The sequence below is a fragment of the Hippoglossus hippoglossus genome, chromosome 6, assembly GCF_009819705.1.
Source record: "Hippoglossus hippoglossus isolate fHipHip1 chromosome 6, fHipHip1.pri, whole genome shotgun sequence".
Lineage (NCBI taxonomy): Eukaryota > Metazoa > Chordata > Actinopteri > Pleuronectiformes > Pleuronectidae > Hippoglossus > Hippoglossus hippoglossus.
In genome coordinates this window covers 24,348,546-24,373,526 of record NC_047156.1, presented here as the reverse complement: position 1 = coordinate 24,373,526, position 24,981 = coordinate 24,348,546, and the positions used below count along the sequence as shown (strand labels likewise).

Here is a 24,981-nt window from a genome sequence, read left to right as displayed (position 1 = left end):
GGGGAGACAGGGAGCAGAGACGGATCAAAGCAGACAGGAAGCTCCTCTCCAGCCTGTGATGGATGCTGCAACCTGCGACTCTTACGCCGTGGTGAAGGAGATGAGGCAGCTCGTCAGAGAGAGAGAGAGGGGGGGGGGGGGGGGGGGGGGGGGTTATATAGAACAGTCCCGTCCATGATACATCGTGACACAGCCTCTCCAGCTGTGTCCACTCAGGTGTTATCTAAAATGGATGGTGGAGGTGCAGAGCAGCTGTCCCTGCACTGAGGGGGGCATATGAATAGTCCATTTTGCTTAGGAAGGTTTGAGTGAGTTAAATGACCAGGAAGTATTTTTAGCAGCCACCATAAGAGATGTTTTTAATAAGGACCAGAGTGTCAATGCTTCCCATCTCCTCTCATAGGAAACGCTGGACCAACCTTTGGGCTATTAAGGAAAGAAAATGCCATCCCACAAGTCATTGCAGCAGCAACATTTAAAAGAGATGTAACAATCGTAGTTGCATCTGGGCAGAGAGACATCAATTTAAAAAATAAAAAAAAAAAAAACTAAAAACAGCAGTTTTACTCTAACATGATACAGAACTATTGCTGACTGAAGATTGTCTCCACATATATTCCTCATAGTTCAACAGGAGTATTTTTTTTTAAACAATAGAGTAACTGAAGATTAAATTTTCCCCTTGTATAAACTGGAAACACTTTTAGGACAGGAAACATTTCTTGGATAGCTGTACAGCACAGAGTTGTCACTGTAGTACACATCTATTGTTAAGCTAGTAAAAAAAGGTGCAAGTGTAGTTGCATTTCGTGCACTGGTCCCCTTTTGCAAAACTCTTACAGCTTCGACCTCAGGACATTTACCACCTGGGTCAAGAAATAGTAATTGAGTTTACTTTTCAACCGCAGCCATAAACACCAATGGCTAAATTTACTGTAGCATTCACAGGCAGAAAATCACCCAAGATAATTATTTGATGCAGTGACCCTTAAGGTTCCGTGTGTAGAATTTAGTGACATCTAGTAGTGAAGTTGCAGCTGAACACCCCTTACTAAAATTTAGATAAACACTAGTGAAGACCTCACTAGGATTATGTTATATAAAATGGTTGCCAATAAATCCCTTTCACACTGAACCTTTAACTGTGCCATTTGTATAAATACCAGCAAACTTGGCTGCAGCATCAGTTACATCTTGGAATCCCATTGTACCTTAAAGTTTGATTCTGTTCCATCTGATAACAAAATATCTCAGGTCTCCAGAGATAAAAAGCTTTAATAGTCACTTCATTCAAGTTACTTTTTATTTCTCAGCGAAGAGGTTTGTCCTTCACTACGATCGGGCCAACAGCCGTTTCCTGTTCCAACACAGGATCTGCAACACAAACATGACAACTCTACTGTAGCAATTATTGGCTAATATGTTAAGGTTTGAATTTGCATGGTGCAAAAGCCATCTCTTAAATTGAAAAGCTAGCAATTAAGGGGGAAGCTTTCACATTTGGTAAAATTTAAGTGCAGTTATGCCATCTTAAAAAAAAAAAAAAACTTTTAAATCAGTCAAATTTGTAAAGGATTGAATAATATACTGTCTATGCAATTATAACCTTTATTACATAAAGGGATAAGGTGAAACTTAAAAAACATTAGAAACTGCATACACAATGTCCTGCTCAAGAGTGCAGCTGACTTGTGAGGTGGATGGTGTGATACTTAAAACTACAAATTCTGTTTTGAGATGTTGATTCACTTCTGCACAAGTGAAGTGAATAAAAATTTGTTTTTAAAAAAAAGGAAAAAAGGGAAACAGGTCAGGGTTTCTCATGCACCCCACCTGTCCACTCACCTCCTCTGGACAGCTGACTCTGGCCTCCTGTCCCACAGTCCGCATCACAGCATGAACAGGCTTGATTAATGCCACTGGCCTCTGACCACCTGTCAATCAAAAGCTAGTAATTTAAGATAATACCATCTGGTTTGGTGATCAACAAGAAACTAATGAAGCCGTCTTTAATATTTCTGACCCTGCAAGTCTAGGGAAATAAGCAAATGGTTTCATCAGTTTGACAGGAACTACAACTGAAAATCTAAAGGATGCAATTTTCAGTGGTCAATTGGCAGACCAAAGTAAAAGTAAGAATTAAAGAAAATAATTACTTAAACCAACTAAGGATGAAGAGGTTATATGAGAGTTGCATTTTCTGCGTCTCACCTGTTGGAGAACGAACAGGCCTTGTTGGTTGCATCAACAGCTGCAGTAGCAGCCGTGGCTTTCAGACTGCAGGTGATGTAGATCTGCAGACAAAGAGGGTTTCAATCTCTGATTTTTAAAAAGGCCATGTTAAAAGTGCAAAATGTAGAGTTTGAGTCTCACCACGCCACTGTGGTCCTGCTGGAACTTGAAGGCCTCAACCTCAAACTGCAGTTCGTCGCTGTAAGTCTGAGGTAGGAACTTAGAGTTGGAGCTGGTCAGCTGACCATCAAACAGACACCTGAACGCAACACAGGACAAGATAGACACCTGAATGTCACAAGAAAAGCAGAATGAGAGATATAAAGAACGATTTAAAAATCACCAGCAAAGTGAACTGACCCTTTGTTTCCCATGAAGAGGTATCGAGGGACGGTGTCGATGTTTGGTACCACGGTGGCCACACAGCTGTCCACAAACACTCGGAGAGGGACGTGGTGAAACTGTTTTACTGAAACTTTAAACTTCATCATGTCTCCCAGCAGGAACTGATTGGATGGACGAGGGTACTGCCAGTCATCTGAAAGAAAAATCGGGCAGAGCTATGGGATGTTTTAAAGGTTCAATGTGTAAGATGTAGATTTTAATTGATCCATTTGCAGAAATTGAATATAACATAATCCTACTGATGTTTTCACTAGTGCGTTTCATCTAAATTGTTGTTTTCTTGACCCTATAAAAAGGGGCTCTTTATATTTACATTGGGAGAGGGTCCCCTCTACAGAGGCTGCCATGTTTTTTTTTAACAGTAGCCCAGACTGGACAAACTAAGCACCTTTTGAGTTTTTATGACAACTGAAGGTAACCACAGGTTCTTCTTCATGTTAGGGGGGGGGGGAGATGAGGGCAACATGCAACTTCACCACTACAAGTCAGTTAATTCTACACACTGAACCTTTAATCCTTGCATGTTAAAAAAATTAATAAAAATAAAAAAAGGGATACTGCAAGAACACTTTGAGATCATCGAGTAGAGAATAGAGTATGAACAAACACCCACCAGTCATGAGTTTAAGGGAGAAGTAGAGATTTTCCTCAGCAGATTTAGTGTCACTAAATGGATTCCAGGTCGGCTTCATCATCCCAGTGCTCACGGCATGCTTCCTAAATACATTAACAGCAATCATCTAAATACAGTTTGTTTATACATCAATAAACATTTCAATGGAACAGACACTGAGATGGTCGAAACAACAGAGCCTCCATGGTTGGTTCCAGTCTGACCTCTGGTAGTGACACTGGATGTTGACTGAGACGTCTCTGGTTCGGACGATTGGAGTGTCCCCCAGAGGACTGGGGGTGTAGATCAGTGTGAAGACGTAGATGAACGAGTCCTCCGACATCTGAAATACAGGCGGGGTGAACCAACAGTAAATTATTTCCAACTGTGTAGCGCTATTTTATTTGATAGGGACAGAACACTTTAAAATACAAAATGTAAATATGAATCTACTAAGAATGTTAATCTACATCCGTTGTCCCTTTGCAGGTAAGAAACAAAAGAAAATGAGACCGATACTGTACAAATAATGAAACATCAGTTCACAAAAACCCAAAGAGAAAAGTACTAAACTGAGCATTTAGCCTTGTTTAGCTTCTAGTTTTTGGATGTTGACTCGTTGCCCGGGAGCTTTACAGTCAGATTTTTAGCACAAGATCACCCATGTTGCCCTGAAGAGCAAACAGAGTTTCATTGTAGCAAATCTACCAGAGAGTTATGGACCAATTTACAGAGCCAAATGTGGACCTTAAGTCACTCATTACAGCAGTAATCTGATATTATAGATGTAATATGGCATTTCTCTTCACATTCACCAAGTGTTTGCTCGTTGTAGGAACTATTGGGCTTCTCCATATTACTGCAAGTTTGACTTTACTACAAGCGCCATGAGATAATGAATGTTGTGATTTTGTGCTCCAAATAAAATGTTCCTATGCAAGCCTTAAATTGTGTTGTGCTTTGAAAGTGTTCTGTGCATTTTTGTTCGAAAAATATCACAATTGAAGCAAAGATAATAATGGGACAGGACATTGAGCAAATTGAGCTGCATGCATGCATTCAAAACAACTTAGTGATTTGAAATCTCTGTATTCTCTAAAGAGCTGGATTTAAGTAAGTGCTAATTTTAGCAACTTTAAAGTTTTATTTATGTTACAAAATATTAACCTTCACCCACTTTTCATAAAGCACAAGAGAGGTGCAACTGCATCTCATGTAGGAACTGAGCCAATTGATGCCCCTTGTGGTTGATTGGAACAGCATCAATTACATAGTTGCACTGTTACAACCAGCGCAAGGATGATTTATGCTTTTTCACAAGCCATTCATAAAAAATAAATTAAAAAACAGTTTCAGTTGGATCTCACCATAATTCAAGATTGATTTGAGCCTGAATAAAAATGCCATGTCTAGTTGAAGTGAAAGTGTGATTGCAAGATCTCACCAGTAGCTGGCTGCCACATCCATGCAGCTCAGATTCAAACACCAGGACTTGAGTGTTAGGATCCTCCCCTGTGGCAGGACACCCTCCCAGCGAGACGTCTGCAGTCAAGACAGGTTTACCGATCCCCATCAGATCTTTCTTGACCTCCACCCACACAGACTCCGCCCCGCAGGTGGCGCTGATGGAGTTCACTGCAGTTGGAGTCTTCAGCTCAAAATCTGGAGGGTACTGAGACTCCTCTTCAGCTGGTGGGTCTGGAAACCTCCAAGTCAACGGTTCATGGAAAGACTGCTGCTCTTGTTTAACAGCTAAGATGGTGGATGATATTATCAATAGTTTTAATTAACATTAGTGGGATGGAAATCTGGAAATACAAGAGGCTGGAACACCAAATTTGTCTTTGTGTAGTTTAATAGAGGCTTTCTGCAGAAAGGATCAACACAGAGAGTCACAGGGATCTCAGAGTGAAAATGTAAGGACCTTATAAAAGGAGAACTAAGGCTGTTTGTCAGAGCCAGTTCAGACTGGTTCAGTAGGCGCAGTTTGAGAGAGGAATCAAAACAGAACTGATTTACATACGTTTCCTTTGGAGATAGAGCAGACATAAATTCAATTCTTTGGAGAGTAAATAAGTGATAAAATGGTCTTAGAGTTTTCAGGTCACACACACACAATTCAGACCATAAACAGTTCAGGTCATAAAGTATTTAGACAGGTTATATATGTATTTAGATACAGGTCATAAAACTTACTTTTCAACTACAAAAATGGTTTCAACCACACTTAATTATTTTTCCACTACAATTAGTTCATCAAGAAAAGTTTAAATTTTTCAACATGTTCCCTAAATAATCTGATCTGCTGTTGAATGTTGATGCTGAAGACACACATTCAGTCTAAAGCCAAAACGTAACACTTAGCATGCAGTTTCTTTCAGAGGAGACAAGACACTTCCAGAAGTCTTCATCAGACAAGAATATGCTGATCGTAGTAGTGACCGCTGTGATGTGGATCAGACCTACCTACTGGTTGAGGTGATCTCAGGTTTGCAGATTGAATGTTCCTGTTTAAGCCACGAGCTGTTGCTCCGCAGAACAGCCAGAGAAGTACTTTGATGGTTGACATCATGTTGTGGTGTCTAACGTTCACTGCGTTGTCTTTGTTTGAAACACTCACTTCTGCAGAAGGCTGTTTTAAGGCACTGAAGTTTGGCTCCGCCCACCCTCTGATTGTCCTGATTGTCTTCCAGCGGTGTCTCGTTCACCTGCTCCTACCTGCGGACACTTATCTGAGCTTCATCAATAGACACAGAACCTTTACACTACAGATCTGTCAGGAGGAATTTTAGGGACAATAGAATGATGGAACCCATGTATGATATATAAAAAAATCGTATTTTATATTTGTATGGTTATATAATGCAGCAATTATACACTGGTATGATGACATACATTCCGCCCCTTTTATTTTCATTAATAATAATAAAACGTTATTTCTATAGCGCCTTTCAAAGACAGAGTTAGAGGCTGCTTCCCAAACTAAAAAAGTTCAGTATAGACAAAACATAGAAAAGCCAGCTCATATACTCAGAAATAAAACAAAACAGATAAAACAAAAATAGATGAAGAGATGAACTTGAGTTATATATCAAGTTGAACATGAGTTATAAAGTCAAACATGAGTTATATATTAAGTATTCTTATTTCAGACAGTGAGGAAGGAATTACCCAGAACTTGTATTTGACAACAAATAACAAATGGTAAATGGTTTAAATCTAAATCAGACTTCTCCAGCAGGTTTGAAACAACTCAGCTCATATTTAGTTTGTGACAGAAAAATGTGTTTTACATTTACTGTGAGAAACAACATATTGACAGTACAGAGTTGTGTTTTGTAGGGAACAGGTGTCTGAGCAGGTGACCTTGAGCCTGTACATCAAGGTCAATAACCTCTGTCTGTGTAGAGTCCCTTTGTGTGGTGTGGGTAATGTTTTTATTGTGACTATGGCTCTCACCAGTCTGCTACATTTCTTATTGTTGTCCTGGAATAGAATTCGGTTCCCACAAACGTTGTCTTGTAAGTAATTTGTCTAGCTTCCTGGTTGTGATCTCTGCTGTTTAAATACTCATACAGAGTTCAGACCTCTGCTATTATTACAGACATGTCTGATTTAACTACGACTCGATCATGTTGGGTTTTTACTGTGTTTTTTTTTCATCATTTTCTTTTCACCTTTTATTTTACTTGTTTCTTTATTTGTATTGTCATATTACTAACATGTTCAAGTTTTCATGTGAAATAGCTTTATATTTATTAATTTAATTTGAGCATTACCTTGGTTCCGACCACCTAAACATGGTTGTCTTGCCTCCTTGTCACATTGCATCCAGCTGATTGTTATTTTTCTTATAATAACTTTTCTTGCTTTGCTGTTAAAGCACTTTGTAAACTCTGTTCTTAAAAAGTGCTGTATAAATAATGTTTATTATTATTATTACTATTATTATTATTATTATTATTATTATTATTATTATTATTATTATTATTATATTCCCATCAGCCTCCACTAAACTTTGTGCTAATGCTAGCATGCTAACACACAAAATTAAGATTGTAACAACTTATTAACATTTAGGTCAAAGCACCACAGCTGGTGACATTTAAAGAAGCCAACCTAAACACATTTAGTTATTACTCAAATATTGTGGGTTTTTTGCATATCATTTTGCACTTATTATATATTGTACGTGCTTAATCTTTAAATTTTTAGCACACTATTTTGAAAAAGCAGGGCTGTAGCAGGTGTTGAAAGCAAAAATAATGTTAATGAAGCTGCCATAGCTGTGTGAAAGATATGTTGAATAGAGCAAATTATATCATATTTTATCTATAGAACACATTAGAACCCTATTGTCCCACCATGGCAGGAAACGTCACATTTAAAAACAGCAAAAAAAGATATAACAAAAAAATAACAATAAATACAATGAAGACTCAGCACATCAGTAAATTGCTCTTTGTGCCTGAATATGACAATACTTTGATGAAATACGGTGGTTTAAATTCGTCCTTGTCCTCGCTGCTCAGTCATGGTGAAACGCTCTCAGATAGGGAGGAGGCAGATCAAAGCTGAGGTACAGAAAATACATCCAGACTTATCCTGGATCAGTCCGGCTCAGTGCGGATCAGCACCTCCACATACACAGAGTGTTATAACTGACACTGGTGCTGTGGTTCAGACCAGACTAGAAACAACGTTATTTTTTTATCGTATTTTTACTGGATTACTGTTGGTTTGAGTACTAATGTTTATCAAAATAACACTCTGTAGTGTAAATACAGACTTTTTATTTTATTTCACTTCATTCACTACAGTGACCCAAAAATGCACTCTTACAGTACATATAATATGACAACAGGTGGTGTTACATGATAATGTCCACCATAATATAACAGAATTCTCTCTCTCTCTCTCTCTCTCTCTCTCTCTCTCTCTCTCTCTCTCTCTGTGTGTGTGTGTGTGTCACACAGACTAATTAGGGTCCTGATGGAGTTGATCCTGTTAAAATTGTTTATGAATCATTAGAGGCAGAAAAATGTGCTCTCCCCCTGTGTCCTCCATATAAATAATTAGTCCATTCAAGGTCACACAGACACATAGACACACGGACACAGACACACGGACACACACACACACGGACACACACACACACACACACACACACACACACACACACACACACACACACACACACACACACACACACTTTGGTTTTCTGTTGACAGAGGTCCTAAAAGGAAAAGAGAAGAAGTCTCTCTCTCTCTCTCTCTCTCTCTCTCTCTCTCTCTCTCTCTCTCTCTCTCTCTCTCTCTCTCTCTCTCTCTCTCGCTGTTCGTGTGTGTGTGTGTGTATGTGTGTGTGTGTTAGCATTAGCAATAGCTCCGGTCATTTCTCTCCATTCATTTCCCATATAAACAGCAGCAGCAGTTAGCTGCTCACCTTCACTGATATTAATGAGCTCTCTCTGCTCATTTCCTGTATTTATTAACTGCTAACCGCCAGAGGAAAAGGGTGTGTGGATGTGAGTGTGTGCATGTGTAAAGGGCTCAGCCGTTGAAGTTTAATGTCGTGTTATATTTACGCAGACGAGGCTGTTTTTGTTTCTGGAAAACGAAGCAGTTCTGTTAATGATGATGATGGCAGCGAGTTTTTGGGATGACCTTGATGAAGGAGAGTTTCTAGTTGACAAGATGTTGCAGCTGCGACAGTTTGGTCACAGGCAAAGGGACGAAGACGCAGTGAAAATAATAAGAGAAATGATAACAAGACAGTGACGATTATAAAATGAATTTCATACCTAAGAACTTACAAAGCACCAGACAAAAAGATGTGAAAAATAAATATAAAAAGAAAGAGGGAAAACAGGAACATCATCTGGATCAGGATTTATGAGGACTTTAAAGAGACAACAAATATGAGAACATCACACCCCACAGAGGTAAAAGGCCCCCCACCCCTTTATTCCTCCTTATGCTGCATCTCCGTGGTTCTTGAGTTTAATTATTTGTTCGCCTTTTGGACATTTTGTGTTTTTGTAAGACGTAGTGGTTTTGTATTTTTTGTTTGTGTCTCTTTGGCTGGTATGTGTCTCTTTTTTAGATATTTTGCAGACCATGGGTCTCTGTGGTTTTGAATGGGTCTTTCATCATAAACCAGTCCCAACTGGTGCATCAGTGATTCAGTGTGACTGCAGAGAGAGGAAGAGAAGGGGTGTGATTGGAGGATGCTCGAGATCAAAGGTTAGACAGGGAGTGCAAGACTCAGCAGATTCCACCACAGCATTTTTTTTAGTCGTGTGATGACCTCTGACCTTGTTTGTCTGGGCAGCTACCTCAGCCTCACCACATCTCTGTGATGTCTTGTGTCGTGCATAGTCTCACACACACACACACACACACACACACACACACACACACACACACACACACACACACACACACACACACACACACACACACACACACACACACACACACACACACACACACACACACACACACACACAAAATAAAAGCCTTGAAGTCTGGCATTTGGGTTTAGTGTTCATTGACTTTCCTTGTGTCCTCTTTTCCAAGAGAAGCAGACAATTGTGATGCTCATGGTGGCGCTAGAGGAAAATTAAGGGGATCCACAGAGTCAGTTGGATTCATCCTCTGCAGACCACAAATGTCTGCCAAATTGTGAAAAGAGACTCGAGCATTGAAAGCAATTACTCCCAATAATGCTGAAAAATGCATGTTACATGAAACACACAAAGAAACATTTTTATTTTAAAACATGTATTGTGATCTGACCAAACAAATAAACTATTGGAATAAATGCTCAATATCTATGCTGTGTTTAAATGCTTGTGTCTAATTTAATATGAATTAAATCACATTCCAGTGTAATTTGCTTTAACTTTAGTAACTATTAACTTTAACTTCATATTCACTGACTCCTGTTTTATAATTTGCTATTTAGAAATGACATGTCACAGCTCCTCTGTGCCCCACCCAGTGTTTTTCCCCTTCCCCTTGTGTTTCTCCTCTCTGCAGGTGTGTGCCATCTCCCTCTGATGGCTGTGCAGAGGCACGGCCAGCTCAGCGCCTCACCTGCAGCTCAGCGCCTCACCTGCAGCCCAGCGCCTCACCTGCAGCTCAGCGCCTCACCTGCAGCTCAGCGCCTCACCTGCAGCCCAGCGCCTCACCTGCAGCCCAGCGCCTCACCTGCAGCTCAGCGCCTCACCTGCAGCTCAGCGCCTCACCTGCAGCCCAGCACCTCACCTGCAGCCCAGCGCCTCACCTGCAGCCCAGCGCCTCACCTGCAGCTCACCGCCTCACCTGCAGCCCAGCGCCTCACCTGCAGCCCAGCGCCTCACCTGCAGCCCAGCGCCTCACCTGCAGCTCAGCGCCTCACCTGCAGCCCAGCGCCTCACCTGCAGCCCAGCGCCTCACCTGCAGCTCAGCGCCTCACCTGCAGCCCAGCGCCTCACCTGCAGCCCAGCGCCTCACCTGCAGCCCAGCGCCTCACCTGCAGCCCAGCGCCTCACCTGCAGCCCAGCGCCTCACCTGCAGCTCACCGCCTCACCTGCAGCCCAGCGCCTCACCTGCAGCCCAGCGCCTCACCTGCAGCTCAGCGCCTCACCTGCAGCCCAGCGCCTCACCTGCAGCCCAGCGCCTCGCCTGCAGCTCAGCGCCTCACCTGCAGCCCAGCGCCTCACCTGCAGCCCAGCGCCTCACCTGCAGCTCAGCGCCTCACCTGCAGCCCAGCGCCTCACCTGCAGCCCAGCACCTCACCTGCAGCCCAGCGCCTCACCCGCAGCCCAGCAGCTCACCTGCAGCTCACCGCCTCACCTGCGGCCCAGCGCCTCACCTGCAGCTCATCCACTCAATACCTGCAGGATATCTGCCCTGCTCCCAGTCATCGCCAGTTCGTTTTCGGCGCTACAGTGGTAGTCGCCCGTTCTTGGCCGATCTGAATAGTGGATTGAGAGTTTTTCCCCGTGTCTTTACTCGTGTCCGCTCAGAGTGTTTCTCTTTGTGCCTCCAGGATTCACTCTCCGGTTCTCCTGCCTTCCCTCCTCGCTCTCCTCTTCCTCCTCTCATCCTCGTGCCACCTTTGATCAGAAAATAAGCACCTTGAACTGTTCGTACTGTGTGACACCTTGTGTTCTGTCTCTGTGCTGTGAAGACGCTTTAAACACGACATTACATTTCCTGATGCACTTAAAGGCAGCTTTAAAAAAGCTTAATTCACATTGCTTTATGCATGTCAAGCTCAATATTACCATTATTAAAAAAGTATTATGAAGAAATACAAAGAAAATGAATAAGAAAAAGCATATTATTCATAGAAATTCAATTAATATCTTAAATAAAGAAAGACTAATATGTATTCAAAACATTCTATTAAAGTTGCATCACATTTAAAAAAAAAAAACACCATTGACCCCCATCATCTCATCATACCTGAAAGGCCAGGAGATACTTTTATAGCTTCCTGTTGAGAGATGGACGGTTGTGAGTGTGAGAGCTTTCCTGCATCAGATCATCCGTTCCAGCCCAGGACGACTTGATGGAAGGAGACAGGAGGTCCAGGAGGAGGAACAGGAGAAGAGCAGGACGTTCAGGCTCTGATGACTCAGTGCCTCTCAGCTCTTTACCCTCCGTCATTGACTCTGAGAGCTGGAGGCTTTGAGAACCGTAGAGGAGTCAAAACATGTTTCGACTCAGATTTATAATTCATGTGTGGAACGAACAGGACTGGCACGGAGACAAAGAGAGCCAAAATCAAAACCCGCACAATGTTCAGAGGACAGGAAAGAATTTAAAATGAAATGTATAGTTTCATTTTTTTAACTGTTTTTAACTATTGTGTCTGAAGGGTTGATTAGCAGAGAAATCGGCATGAGGTGTCGTCAATTTCCCTGAATCCCTCCCCACATAGCAATGCAAGACTTTTTAAAACAAATAAGCAAAAAGACAAATCGGCTAAAAGAGAGGGAACAATGGACTGACACCAGAGACACAATGTCTTATTACACTGAGTCTGGTTCTGCCTGAGGTTTCTCCAAGTTACTGAATACCTGATGAAGGTGTAAATTAGCAAATTTCCAATATTAACATAAAACTGTGACTATAGCTGTGTCCCAATTCAGGGGCAGCATCCTTCGTCCCATGATTCATTGGGACTTAGTGACGAACTGTTTCAAAGAGGTAATGGCAACAAAAAGTGAGGTGAAAACATCAGGAGAATTTATTTTTAAATGTAAGTACTCTAGAAAGCCACATACACGTGTTAAGAAAACTGATTTTCAACATTTTGAATCAACCGAAGAACATTTGCGTCCCTAGGTTTGTTTCTAGGCGATGGCTGTAACGACGGGACAGCTGGTTGACGCAGTAGGTGGACCAGAATGTCTCATTTCGGTTCAGCCGACCGTTGGAGGATGCAGCCGACGTTGGCTTGTTTCTTGCTGCCTCCAAGACGCCAAAATTAGACAAACAAACAAGCAAACATACAAACAGGGACCGATTTTTTCTTGGATTCTCTTGTAGAATTTCAACATTGAATGAAAATGCTTTAAAAAATGAGGAACCTTCTATAAATTATAAAAAATACAAATATCTCTGTTGCTATATTAATGTGTCTTTTATTGCAACTTCCTGTCAAACTGTTTTGACTGTCTTTCTATTCATACTTGAATTGTCTTTTTCTTTCCAGGTTTGTAAAGCACTTTGGTTCAACTCCTGTTGTTTTTAATATACTATATAAATATATCTTACTTGACAGAAAAAAAAGAAAAAAAAAACAGCTCTGGCCTTCAGGAGCGCCGGATGTTAAATAAAAATAAATTCCACCATATTTTCCAGTCATTAAAAATAACCTCATACTGGGATGTGATTTAATTCTACAGATAAATAGCTCCTATGATCCATCAATGACCTTGAAACTACACCTTAATGCACGTTTCCTCAACTGTTGAATGAAGCATGAAGGGTCTGACGAGCACATGTTTTAGTTGGAACTCTGGAGATCATCAAACTGTATTTGGGTCCAAGCTGCATAGAGTAGTGCAAACTGTCATCTCAACTGTTTTTGGATTGGTTATTATTAGACAGCCACAGCCTTTCCGGCTTTAGTGCGAGTTCCTCTTAGACCTAAAAACACAGGCCAGACATTTTTAGGAGTTTGTTCTGACTCAGCCATTTAGAGGAAACTTTTAACTTTGTGGTCATTTGTGAATATGGCCTCTGATATCTTTTTGTGCATCGTCCCAAACGGAATGTATGCAATATAAATATTACATTTTTTGATCAGCCTCTTTAATTAGTCAGAAGCCTGGTCTCCTTTGAAATTTAACACAAACACTCAAATTTTGCAACCAAATAACCTGCATGAGGATAAAAGATACTGAATCAAAGTTTACAGGTCAACATGGCTGCACATGGGAACACATGCATGGCTGTAGTGGGACCTTTTCACACAACAGGCCCAAGTTTTTCCCCCCTTTTGTGGCCTATGTGACAATTTCATATGTGGTTCTAAATCAGATACAGATCAGATTTTTTGTAATGCGACCTCAGTCTGAACAGCCATGGGACCTGAATCAGAATTTAATGCTACTTTTACGTCACTTTAGATCAACATTCCTCATAATTATGCGAAGGGACGGGCAAAATGTTGACATCCTGAGATTTTGGATCAAATCTATCTGATTGAAGTCGTTTACGTCACGATCCCACCACTCCTGGCTCACACTCTGCATCCACATACTTGTACTACATCCTTATCTTCATTCTTCTCCTACTCTTCATCCGCTTCACATTTGCCTGCTTCCTCTGCACAATAACTTAAAATTAAACCGTAAATGCTCACATCTGTGGCCTCCATGAAGAGATTGTGTTTCCACTAGAGTTAAGTGTAATGTTAACTAGTCACGTGCATATGTTATGTTGCCTGTAAACAGGGCAACTATTTCAGTACAGAGCTGAAGGCACCGAAATGAGGCATCAAAATCTGCGTTGTGATTTGGTCCAGTAGACTCTGATTGGCTGAACTGCTGAAACAAAAACACATTAGATGTATTAACTGAGAGTACGGATCATGTTCCCAGTCTTGCTTTGGAGAGAAAACATTTTCAGTTGTTCAACCCTCAGAACCGGACTGTTCGATGTCCTTCAAGACTTCAGAATTCAGTTTGCTTGTTTGTTCTCTCCTCCCTAAGTGCTGTATGCCGGAGCTCATCAGTCTCCCTCTTATGGAAATATCCTCCTGCATTCATTCTTATCGATCTGTATAGTGTGTTGTTAACAGTGGCAGAGAGCTAACTGCTGATAATGATGGTGAGCATCGTGTCACTGTGGAGAGTGAAGACTCATCAGTTTGTTCTTGTTGGATTTCAGTGTGATGTCCTCCCTGTCTGAACCTGCAGACTGTTTGAATCCAGATTTGGAGGTTCAGACGGGCCACACTGGGAGTCAGACCAGCGTCTCTCTGAGTCTGATCTTCTTGGTCTCTGCTGTCAGCTGGAAGACGATCTGACGGAGCTGATCTCAGTCGGCAGCTGTATCTGGCGTGGTGGGGAAAGCTGCAGAGGGATTTGAGCTGGTCGGTGAAGGATGCTGTAATCAGACTGGACTTTAGCCTGACTGTAGAGATGTTTCTGTCAGAATAAATAGTACATTGCTTCTTTCAGCTGTTTCCTATGGCTGAAAACTGGCCTTATGGTATTATTAAGTTATGATTTCATCTGTGTGTTTGTTTGTTTGTCAGCAGGATTGTGCAACGATTGGTTGATTATTGATTTCTCAGAGAGTAATCCATGGTTCTGGTGATCCAGTGAATTTAAATGTGGTTTCACAAGGGGACTGTTGGTTGTGATATGAACTGTACTGAGTGTCCTTCTCATTTTTTTCATAGACTTGAATGCGCATTGGGTGCTGAGTGGCAGGGTTGGGGGTCTTCAATGTCAGAGTTATTATCAATCTTGAGATAACTCAACTTTTACCACAGACATGATCAGTGCTGAGGGGTGAGATTCAACATCACAAATAGGTCAAAGTTAACTTTTTCTGTTTTAAACCATCTTCCATAACCATTACCTTGTGAGTGTCTAAACCATTGACTATAAAGATGGACTATACGCTCCTCTGATGGTCCCAGTTCCAGAGTTGTGAAGTCGTTGTTCAGACTTCCTTGTGTTCATGTACTTTGAAGTCAGAATGTGGACAAAACATGGACAGTGTAAACAAAAAGTTGTATTTAAATGTTTGTATTTAGGGCTTTTAAACAACACCGTCCAGTATTTGCATAGTAACGAAGAGCAAAGAGAAAGGATAAGTGTCAAATAAATAATTTTAAATGAGTGCAAATTAATCATTACATTACATTACATGTCATTACATGTCATTTGGCGCACGCTTTTATCCAAAGCGACTTACAATTAATGTATTCAACATCATAAAAATGTATGTGTTGACTTATAATTAGTGTTGTGAGATGGTCATAAAGTTTGCAAGTGACAAGTTCACATCATCAGCTACTAATTACTGATTGTAAAATGATGTTCATTGGTTTACACGTGACGATGTCAGCAACCTGGCAACCCATTGACCAACATTTTTGCAGACTTTGTTGTTGTTTGCTTGTTTACTTGAGATGGTTTGTATTTTCCTGGTCGTGAACATGAAAGCACAATAAATCAGGTTGTACAAAAATGAAGCTGAAATATCCTGAGTACGGGTGCTGCCATCTTGTGCTGATAACATTATTTGCAGTCTGTGCAGTACTGGTCTTGGTATCAAGGTCCTGCTGATACACGCAGTCGACCAGTCATGAATCAGTCACTCATGACATTTCCTCTTGTGTTTATAGCACTGCATACTATTTAAAACCAACTTCCCAGAAAAACACTTGAACAAACATCAGTGTGATGAGAACTACTTAAAAATTCCAGAAGGCATCTTTGAGATTTGACGGGTACTTTCACATTTTTGAGTGGTCCATGTCCCATCTGCTAACATGGAGGAGACAGGGTTTACTGTACTGTAACCAGCACTATAGGGGTGGATCAACATGATTTGGCTTCACTTTTAGTGAGCTGTCATGTCATCCATCTTTATATACTGTCTAAGGTCTAAATGTAACTATTAAATTGAACTTATCACAGTAAATGTGTACAAAGTGTAGAAACTGAATGGATGTTTGTGTTGGCGCTTCAGTTCTCTGAGCAGAGTAATTGTTTCTCTCTGTGTGTGAAACTTGGATTTCTTCAGGCGATTGTTTAAACTTTGATCATTTTTCATCCTGCAGACCGAGCTCTCCTCTCTCTGTGTCTCTGAATGAAATGAAACGAGGAACATCCAATTACATAATGACACATGCTGTAATTGAGGGCATAGCTCATTATGTCACATTAGTCTGATATAAATAGTGAGCTATTAGCACTAATTTATAAGGAGTACTTGTTGTCCACTGCGGCTCCTCAGTCTCCACTGAGAAACAATTCAGTTTCAGAATGAGGCACCAGTTTGATAAAATGTCCAACTTTTTTTCTTATCTTTCTCAGCCAGTGCTGTTTTTTTTTGTCTAGGATTTTATGGAAAGGGCCAAACTGGCATAGAAGTACATTTCTAGCAGACCACTGCTCCACCCAAAGAGAGAGAGCTGCTGTAGACTTGTGTAATGTAATAAAATCATGTGATAATGTGAATAATGTGTATGTGGAAAACCAAGCCGGTTCACTGAAGCTCACATGAGAGCTGCTTGATACTCGATGATACAGCTAGATGATACTTCTGGTGGTATTTAAAGAGATGCTACCCTGTTTATGAAGTGAAAGTTGATAATTATGATGTTTAGCATTGTGCTTCTGCAGTTTAAGTATAAAACCTCTTTCCGAATCTTCCATGTTTAAAGTGTCTGACACCCAAGTTTTCCCTTCTGTTTTCCTCTGATCAAAAGGGCTCATTTATCATCACAGAGACTCTCTCTCTCTCTCTCCCCACCTACGTTAGAACAATAATATCTCTGCCAGGTGTGATGGACATCGGTGAGGCGGTGACAGCTGGCGTGGGTGTCCAGGCAGAAAGTGAAGGCGTAGCAGTGGAGACCAGCGTTGACATCAGGAGTGTTCATGGTGACATCTGTGCTGCGTGGAGATGCCACATCCTTCACTTGCAATAAAACACCTCTGCTGTCCAAAAGTTTCTTCAAGGCTCAGCTGTGATTGAAGTGTGGCATCAAAAACATAAGAAAACACTTCATGTTCAACACTGTGATTTATTGGATCAGTTTCTTTTCCACTTCTGAATTTATTGTTTCTGGCTCAGTGCGCAGTCACTCATTGGAGTAAACCATGAGTCTGTTTTCTAAGCTCCCTGATAACATATGAGGTTTGGTTTTAAAGGAAGACATCTGCAGTTGAAGAGATGAATCGGGACTGAAGCAGCGCTCTTGCAGCGTGTGATAAAGACCAAACGCTGCTTCACCAATGAAGCAGCCAAACGCCTACCCAGGCTCACAGTCCCTAGGATCTTGAACCTTAAGTTAAATACAATAGTGGAACCACAGTAAAACTGGTACCACAGCGGGTTACATACCGATTACTCAGTAGCATCCATTAGAGGGGAGGGAGGAGGAGAGGGGGCCTGCGGTGCGCAGCCGTACTACCACCTACAACAAAGCACCAGGTTAAATCCTGTCCATGTACTTGTGATTGGCTGATAAAGCCTAGTAATCAATAGCGCAAAACACCATTCTGCCACATAATGATAGCCAATAGGGAAAACATTGCAAAGAGCTGAACACACCTTTAATAACTTTAATTGTGCAGGTTGCAAATTTAATTCAGAATATGAGATGGCAAAGCATTCCATAATAGGGAGCCTCTCTAAATCAAACCATACTGTAATTGAGATTTCATAGTTGTTTCCAGTGAAAAAAAAAGTACACCTTGAAATTGTACAGATTGAACTATTAAATACAGTATTGTTCATTTTTATTAAATTAAAAAACTTGTCATCATCATTTGAACTGATGGTATGATCTCAGTCTGCCATCAGTGAACGTGTGAAGTGCATAGGGCCGAGCAGAGTGGAGAAACAACAGACAGCACAGAGAGAAGAGACTTAGAGAAAGAGGAGAGGAGGAGCTGAGAGGGAACACGCTTAGAAATGAAAAGGAGAAAAGCTCTGGAGGACAGTGATGCTGAACACTGCAGGGGTACATTCACCAGCAAGGGACAAGGGTTGAAAACTCATTTTAAGGGATTAGTCAGATGATTAACATTCACATCGCCAAAAGTTATTCATCAGAGAGAGAATCCCGATGAAGATCAGGAAGCTGAACACACCAGGTAAGTAAGCGTGGTGAAGGAGAGATGTAATCTGATGGCTTGATCACACTGGCCTACACTTCAATGTGTGTGTGTGTGTGTGTGTGTGTGTGTGTGTGTGTGTGTGTGTGTGTGTGTGTGTGTGTGTGTGTATGTGTGTGTGTGTGTGTGTGTGTGTGTGGTTAAAACATCACTGTGCTGGAGAAATAAATTCATTCCATATGACAGCCTTACCTACAGACTTCCACAGAATCTTATTTTATCGTAAGTATTGATTCGTTCACTGAGGAAATTCAAATTCCTCCAAACTGGAGAGTTTTAAACAGCAGAACTTCCCAAAGCAGATACTGTTGTGGGTTAAACTCTGGAAAAACAGAACTACAATAGTCTGCTATGACCTAAACCCAGGCTAACTTTGTTATAAATCTACTTTGACCTTGTCTAATCAGGCCTAAACACAGTTATGTTTTAGTCTAAACTAGCCTGGTCAAACCCCAGTCCAATAAAGGTAGAACTCAGTTACAACTGGTTTAAAAATGTGTTCAATCTAATTCATTCTAAGGCTGTCAGTTTTTCCAAAAATCAAGTTTGAACAAATTTGACATGACACACAATTTCTTTGAATGTATTTGAATTTTCATAGCAAAACAGCAAATCATCACTGGCTTACTCTACTGATAGGTCAAGAGGGCATGAAGCTGGACCAACAACTGGATCAGATGAACTTCCTCCCTGAGCCCAATGGATGTTGGAATTCTGCACATATATTCGAATGTGGGGGGAAAGCTCATATTCAATCTGTAATGACCTGTTTGAAATATACAGTCTAACAGTTCATCAGACCATCTGAAGTACTTTCTAGACTCCATATTTTGATACAGAACGGGTCATTACCATGTGAATGTGAACCCACCCCCCGAATGCAGCTTCACAGAGCAGCTACAGACTTTTACGGCTGAGCTACACTGGGTGCGTGTGTATCTCGGATAGCTGATACAGGAACTGTGGCAAATATTAATGTTTGTTACATATTTGACAGATAGACAGAGACACTGTGGTGAAACATCATTTTCCCTGTCTATTTTGGTCTGAACCGCATCCTGCACGTGGAGAACTGTTGTCACATGCAGGAAACACGCCTGAGACACGCGTCACTCTCGGCTCTAACCTGATAATATGGCTGCCGAAATAAAAAGCAAGACGTTCCGCCCGATGCACACACGGTGCTCATGCATATAGTGTGACTCGGGCATTAGTCTCAGTTCGGTTAGGTTGTATCTTCAGATCTAAGCACAGATACAAGTTTGTATTCAGACACACTGCAGAAGTCATGAAAAGAGAGATGATGATGATAAGATAATTGGCTCCTGTGAATCGATACACACACCCATCACAGAGCATCTTCCATCTAACTAAGACGCATCGATCTGCGCTGCAGTCGGACCCTGCGGGCATCTGCAGCTGTAAATGTGCTCAGGGGAGTCTCTGGATCACGTCCTCAGTGGGCCTGCACCAATCACATCCAAGTTACCTCTGGCAGTCCCTGAGCAACAGATATTTACCTGAGTCAGAGTAAACACTCTGCTGCTGTGCCAGATTACCAACCTGACAAATAGGCCAATTGCAGAGGGGCCAGAAAATGCTCATGCCATATTATGAGAGAATGTACAAAACTGGATTAATCACACATTTGTTTAAAGGATCTCATCAGTGAAGTAGAATATTATATTCTTCATCTTGTAGCCCAGTCCAGAGACCTGCTGTCAAAATCTACTTTTAAATACCAAACTGTTGTTGAGCTCATTTCTTGTAAAATTGGGTTTTATGAAATTGCTTCACTTTTTCTCCAAAGCAACATAAACAAAACCTCAGCCAAGGTCACCTAACTCCATCATAGGAGAACTGTGAGTCAGCAACCAAATACACTATTATTTCAATTATCAACAGATCTGACAATTGTTTTCTTTCAGTGTGTAAAATCTGAACGTGTTTAAAGTGCAAAATCAATATGAAACCCATGATAATATATTCACAAAGTCTTTTTTTTGGAGGTTATTTCAGCCATGGGGACAGATGCTGGAAACTCATCAGCTGAAAATAAAAAACAAGAATAGAAAATAGATATTTCAGAAACTTTAAACCCAACAGATATTTTTATGATTAACTTGATTTAAAAATGATATAGATGCCTTTCACACCTGATCCTTTTTTTTTTGCTCTTCCTTATAATACAAATATTAGAAAGAGGTGTCAATGTGTTATTTGAACAGGTCAAGTTATAATACATTCTCTGAGCTACTTCTTCACTGCAGACTGGACGCTACAATTTATCAGAAAGACAATGCACCGGCTGGCTGTAGGCCGGGGACCGCTGGTTAGCCTGCTCACTTCAAAAAAGAAAATGAGTGGTAGAAATAGAAGCAAAAGTTATCTTTTGATGAACAAAGGAATGAAGTTCGACACTAAACCTGCAACGTTTCTGATGGATTTGTGAGAAATTGTTATAAATATAAATGTTATGTTTAAAATAACAAGCTGTGGCACTAACAAGCGAGTCAGTGGTTTGATCCCAGTCTCCCCCATTTATTGCTTGCTTCACATATGCACTGTATGTGTGTGCGAATGGGTGGATGGAAAACTGTACTGTACAGGACTGGTCATCAAGACTAGAAAAACGCTATATAATACATTCCTCTTACAGACCATTCCATCTCACCTAAAATGTTGGTAGTCTATTTTAGAAGCTAGCTTGATTCAGGATAAAGAAGTATTTTTTAACTTGTACATGAATAACACATGTGGACTTGAAAAGCTCCACTCGGTCATCCGTGAGATGGACAACAGAAACAAAGTGTCCCAAACATGTCCAGGCTTTTACAGCCTGCTGTTAAACATCCCATGCAGGGTATTACACCGTGGTGCGTTTTACTACCTGCTGGCACAAACAGCCGCTGCAGGATGGACCCATAAATCCCTGAATAGCAGTTGTATTAATGCCCCCCTCCTCATAAAAGTGATATGTTTCCTGCTGCTGACTGGATGACGAGGATCATCTGCAGCCACTGTCAGGCTTATATCGCTCCATCTAACAAACTGTCTGTGGAGAACGAGGAGGGAACAACTACACAGCCACGAAAGCTGGTGTGGATATCGGATTTGTCACTGTGCCAACATGTTATTACCTCTTTGTTGCTTTGTTTCATTTGTCTAGCATTTATATTCTGCAGTGAAATGTGTCAGAGTTAAGGAGATGTCATTTTACACATTTTCACTGTGCTGTTTGTGATTTGTCAGCTATGTGTGTGGTTATCCTGCTCTGCCCCATAATCTCCAGTGGTGTTAATGGTGTGTCTTATTCCTGGAACAAGTCATTGTGGTTAATTACTACATTAAAACTCCATTGTAGCAGGGTTTTAACCTTGGTTTTAGTAGGTTTAGTCCTAGTTTTACACTGAGTTTTAACCACAGCTATATAGTCCTGAGTTGAGGGTGTAAATTAGGACTCACTTTACTGTAGTCACTGACTTGTCTCAGCTGAGCAATCACATGTCAGATCCAATGCATTTCAGTAGTTAATACAGCAGCCAAAGCAATCAGCACCATCATACTGCCAAGATGTTCAGCACAGATTCTGACTGTTTCTGTTCAGTCAGTACTTAAGTTTGTTGCTTTTCCCATTCAAGCATTAGGTTGTAACAGTTCTGCAGCCACTTACTGTATTTAGGACTGTTATCACAGTATTGCCTCTGTGGTCTTTTTCAATAGGCTTTCTGTGAGGAAGTTACGTTATGACATGTGTGATTCACAACAGAGGTGTTGTGCATAAGATGTGTTCAATATAGGTCATACATGCGCTTGTGTGTGTGTGTTTTCATGATAATTCTGATTTGATTTCCCAATCAGCCGGCCGTTCATAACCGTTTCGTATTATCACTGAAAAATGAATCTAGATAGAATAAAATGAAATAAAAATAATAAAACTAAATAGTTAGGGTTAGATGAGTTGTGTCGTAAGGGGGTTACAGTTTTGTGCAGTAGGTGGTTTATTAGTTTTTACCAGGGGGATGGCAGAATTGGCGGGTTATGGTAAATGGTAAATGGTCTGTATCTATACAGAGCTTTTCTAGTCTTGATGACCACTCAACACGCTTTACAGTACAGTTTTGCCATTCACCCATTCACACACACATTCATACAGTGCATCTATGGGCAGCACTTTTTTCTATAAGGGGCCATTTGGGGTTCAGTATCTTGCCCAAGGACACCTCGGCATGCAGGTGGGATCAAGCCGCCGACCTTCTGGTTGGAGGTCGACCACTCTACCCCTCAGCCACAACAGACCAATGAGGATGAACTTTAGTTCATTTGGATCAGAAGCGGATGGCATTCCCCCTCATCCCCCGACAAATTGTCTACTGGTTGTGTTTCCATGGCTACTGATTTAAAACAGGAAATGTCCAGTGCTTTGCTGATCAATCCATCCACCCTAAACTCCACCATACAAAAACTTAACATTTAAGGGGAATGTAACTTGAACGTACACAGATTGTGTTGTATTGGGGCTTTTACTGGAACAAATTATGCTGTTATTCTTCTCTTCAAGCAGACATACACACCACTGTGTGAGTCTGCGTCTACTTGTCTCAAACTGTGGCGCCGACGGCAGGTGGCACTCCGTGCATGGCTGCCATCATGACAACATGACGACAGCTGATGACCTGTCAGCTGGACATCTGTGATTGGCTGAGACATGGGGAAAGGGGTTCATGCAGATCTTAACCTTTCAGCAGCAACCGCTCTGAGTCAGTGGCAGATGGCGACTCGTGGCTTCTGATGATGTTTAAGCTGTTAACGTCTTCAGAAGCTGTGAGACGAAATAGCACCACTTTCTACAACATTTCTGCAGCATAGACACAGGGTATGAGGTCAGATGAATGTTTCTAAATACCACCTGTCAATCAAACATCACCTGACAGATTGCTGACAGGTGCAGACGACGTCAACACATCACTATCCTGTCACTTGTAGTTGATCTGGGTACCGACAGAAACCCAATTACCCTCCCATCGTCCTTTGTGTCTCACCAATGTTTGATGTGACATTAACAGGCGTAAACAGCAGTGCTGACATGAAAAACTAGTCCTACACACCAGACACATCATCTCTCTGACACTGCACCCTCGAGGGCGTCAGGTTTCCCCGGCGAGTGAACGAAAGTGAGCCATTAAACACTTGACTTCCTCCAGCTCTGCAGAGCATGAATCAAACAGCAGATTATGAATTATTGACCCGGGAACAGGGAACGCACAGTCTCATATTTTAGGTGAACCAACATTTGTGTCTATTAACATGTGAATCTTAGAAGAAATGTGTTCCATTCTCCCAGAATGTGATGTATTGTGAAGAGGGTTGCCAGGTTAGGTGGTTACTTTATGAAATTTCAGCATTTAAAAAGGCTGGGTGTGATAACGTGGGCTGCTGTAGTTTAGCTTTATTCCAGTGAATCAGTCCCACCTCTCATCCTGATAGATTGAGATTGACAAGACAGTTTAGTCATCATGTTTTTTCAGGTCATTACAGTTATTATTCTGTTATAGCTCTGCAATAAACCCCTGATGGACATATTTGATCAAATCAGGATTACAGTGACTCTTTCTTTGTCTTTCATCACTAAGGCTGCAGATCTGCACCAACATCCACTGCATCCAAAATACAGACACTACCTTCAGAGGAGGAAAGTTGGAATGCAAGAGTTTGACCACTGCTGCCGCTGAGCAACTATAGCAAACACATTGATCTGATATTAGAGAGAGCCACCGCTCACAGGAGGAAACACCGGGTCCTGATCAATAATACAGAATTGTTGCTGGAGCTTGTGTTGACTCAGGCAAATCAGCAGATCAAACAGGAGCCTCTGTATCTTCAGTGTGATAAATGATGATTGACAGCACAGTTAATTACGCTCATAAAACCTGATGAGTGAAGAGCTGATCCTGGGAGCCAGAGTGAGGAGAATATTAACCGTAATCATTGATGCAAATACACAAATGTAATTGACTTCTGAAGGTTTGTTGTTCCTCAGAAGCAAAAATGTCAATGGAACAACATGACAACTGCAAAGAGAAGCAAAACAAGATACAAAAAAGTGCAAAACAACAAAAAAGAGATAACAGAGAATTACAAAGACAAAGAAAGAACAGCTAAAGAAACAACTAGAACCATGTGGTTATATGCTTCCACGAACCAGAGCAGTTTCAGTCAACATACATTATTTTTCCAGACTAACATGAGGTCACTGTGACATTTACCTTTGACCACTGAAATCTAAACAGTTAATCCAAGTCCAAGTGACCACTGGTCAATATTTGAAGAAATTCCCTGCAAGCAGATGTGAGAAATAATGTTC

The 24,981-nt window shown here is 41.2% G+C and overlaps 1 protein-coding gene and 1 long non-coding RNA gene across 2 annotated transcripts; both read right to left on the bottom strand.

The window, feature by feature from the left end:
* Nucleotides 1-1,251: 1,251 nt before the first annotated feature.
* Nucleotides 1,252-5,927, bottom strand: LOC117763037 (zona pellucida sperm-binding protein 3-like). Its single transcript, XM_034587876.1, has 9 exons — nucleotides 5,717-5,927; nucleotides 4,695-5,002; nucleotides 3,475-3,593; nucleotides 3,251-3,354; nucleotides 2,593-2,770; nucleotides 2,374-2,491; nucleotides 2,212-2,294; nucleotides 1,846-1,934; nucleotides 1,252-1,374 (listed from the first exon to the last, which is right to left on the bottom strand). The coding sequence occupies exons 1-9, from the start codon at nucleotides 5,820-5,822 to the stop codon at nucleotides 1,310-1,312; spliced, it is 1,170 nt and encodes a 389-aa protein (XP_034443767.1). The 5' UTR covers nucleotides 5,823-5,927; the 3' UTR covers nucleotides 1,252-1,309.
* Nucleotides 5,928-10,293: 4,366 nt separating this feature from the next.
* Nucleotides 10,294-11,190, bottom strand: LOC117763038. The gene is made up of 3 exons (XR_004614111.1): nucleotides 11,133-11,190; nucleotides 10,484-10,521; nucleotides 10,294-10,337 (listed from the first exon to the last, which is right to left on the bottom strand). It is a non-coding gene; the product is annotated as an uncharacterized LOC117763038 (long non-coding RNA).
* Between the last annotated feature and the right edge of the window lie 13,791 nt (nucleotides 11,191-24,981).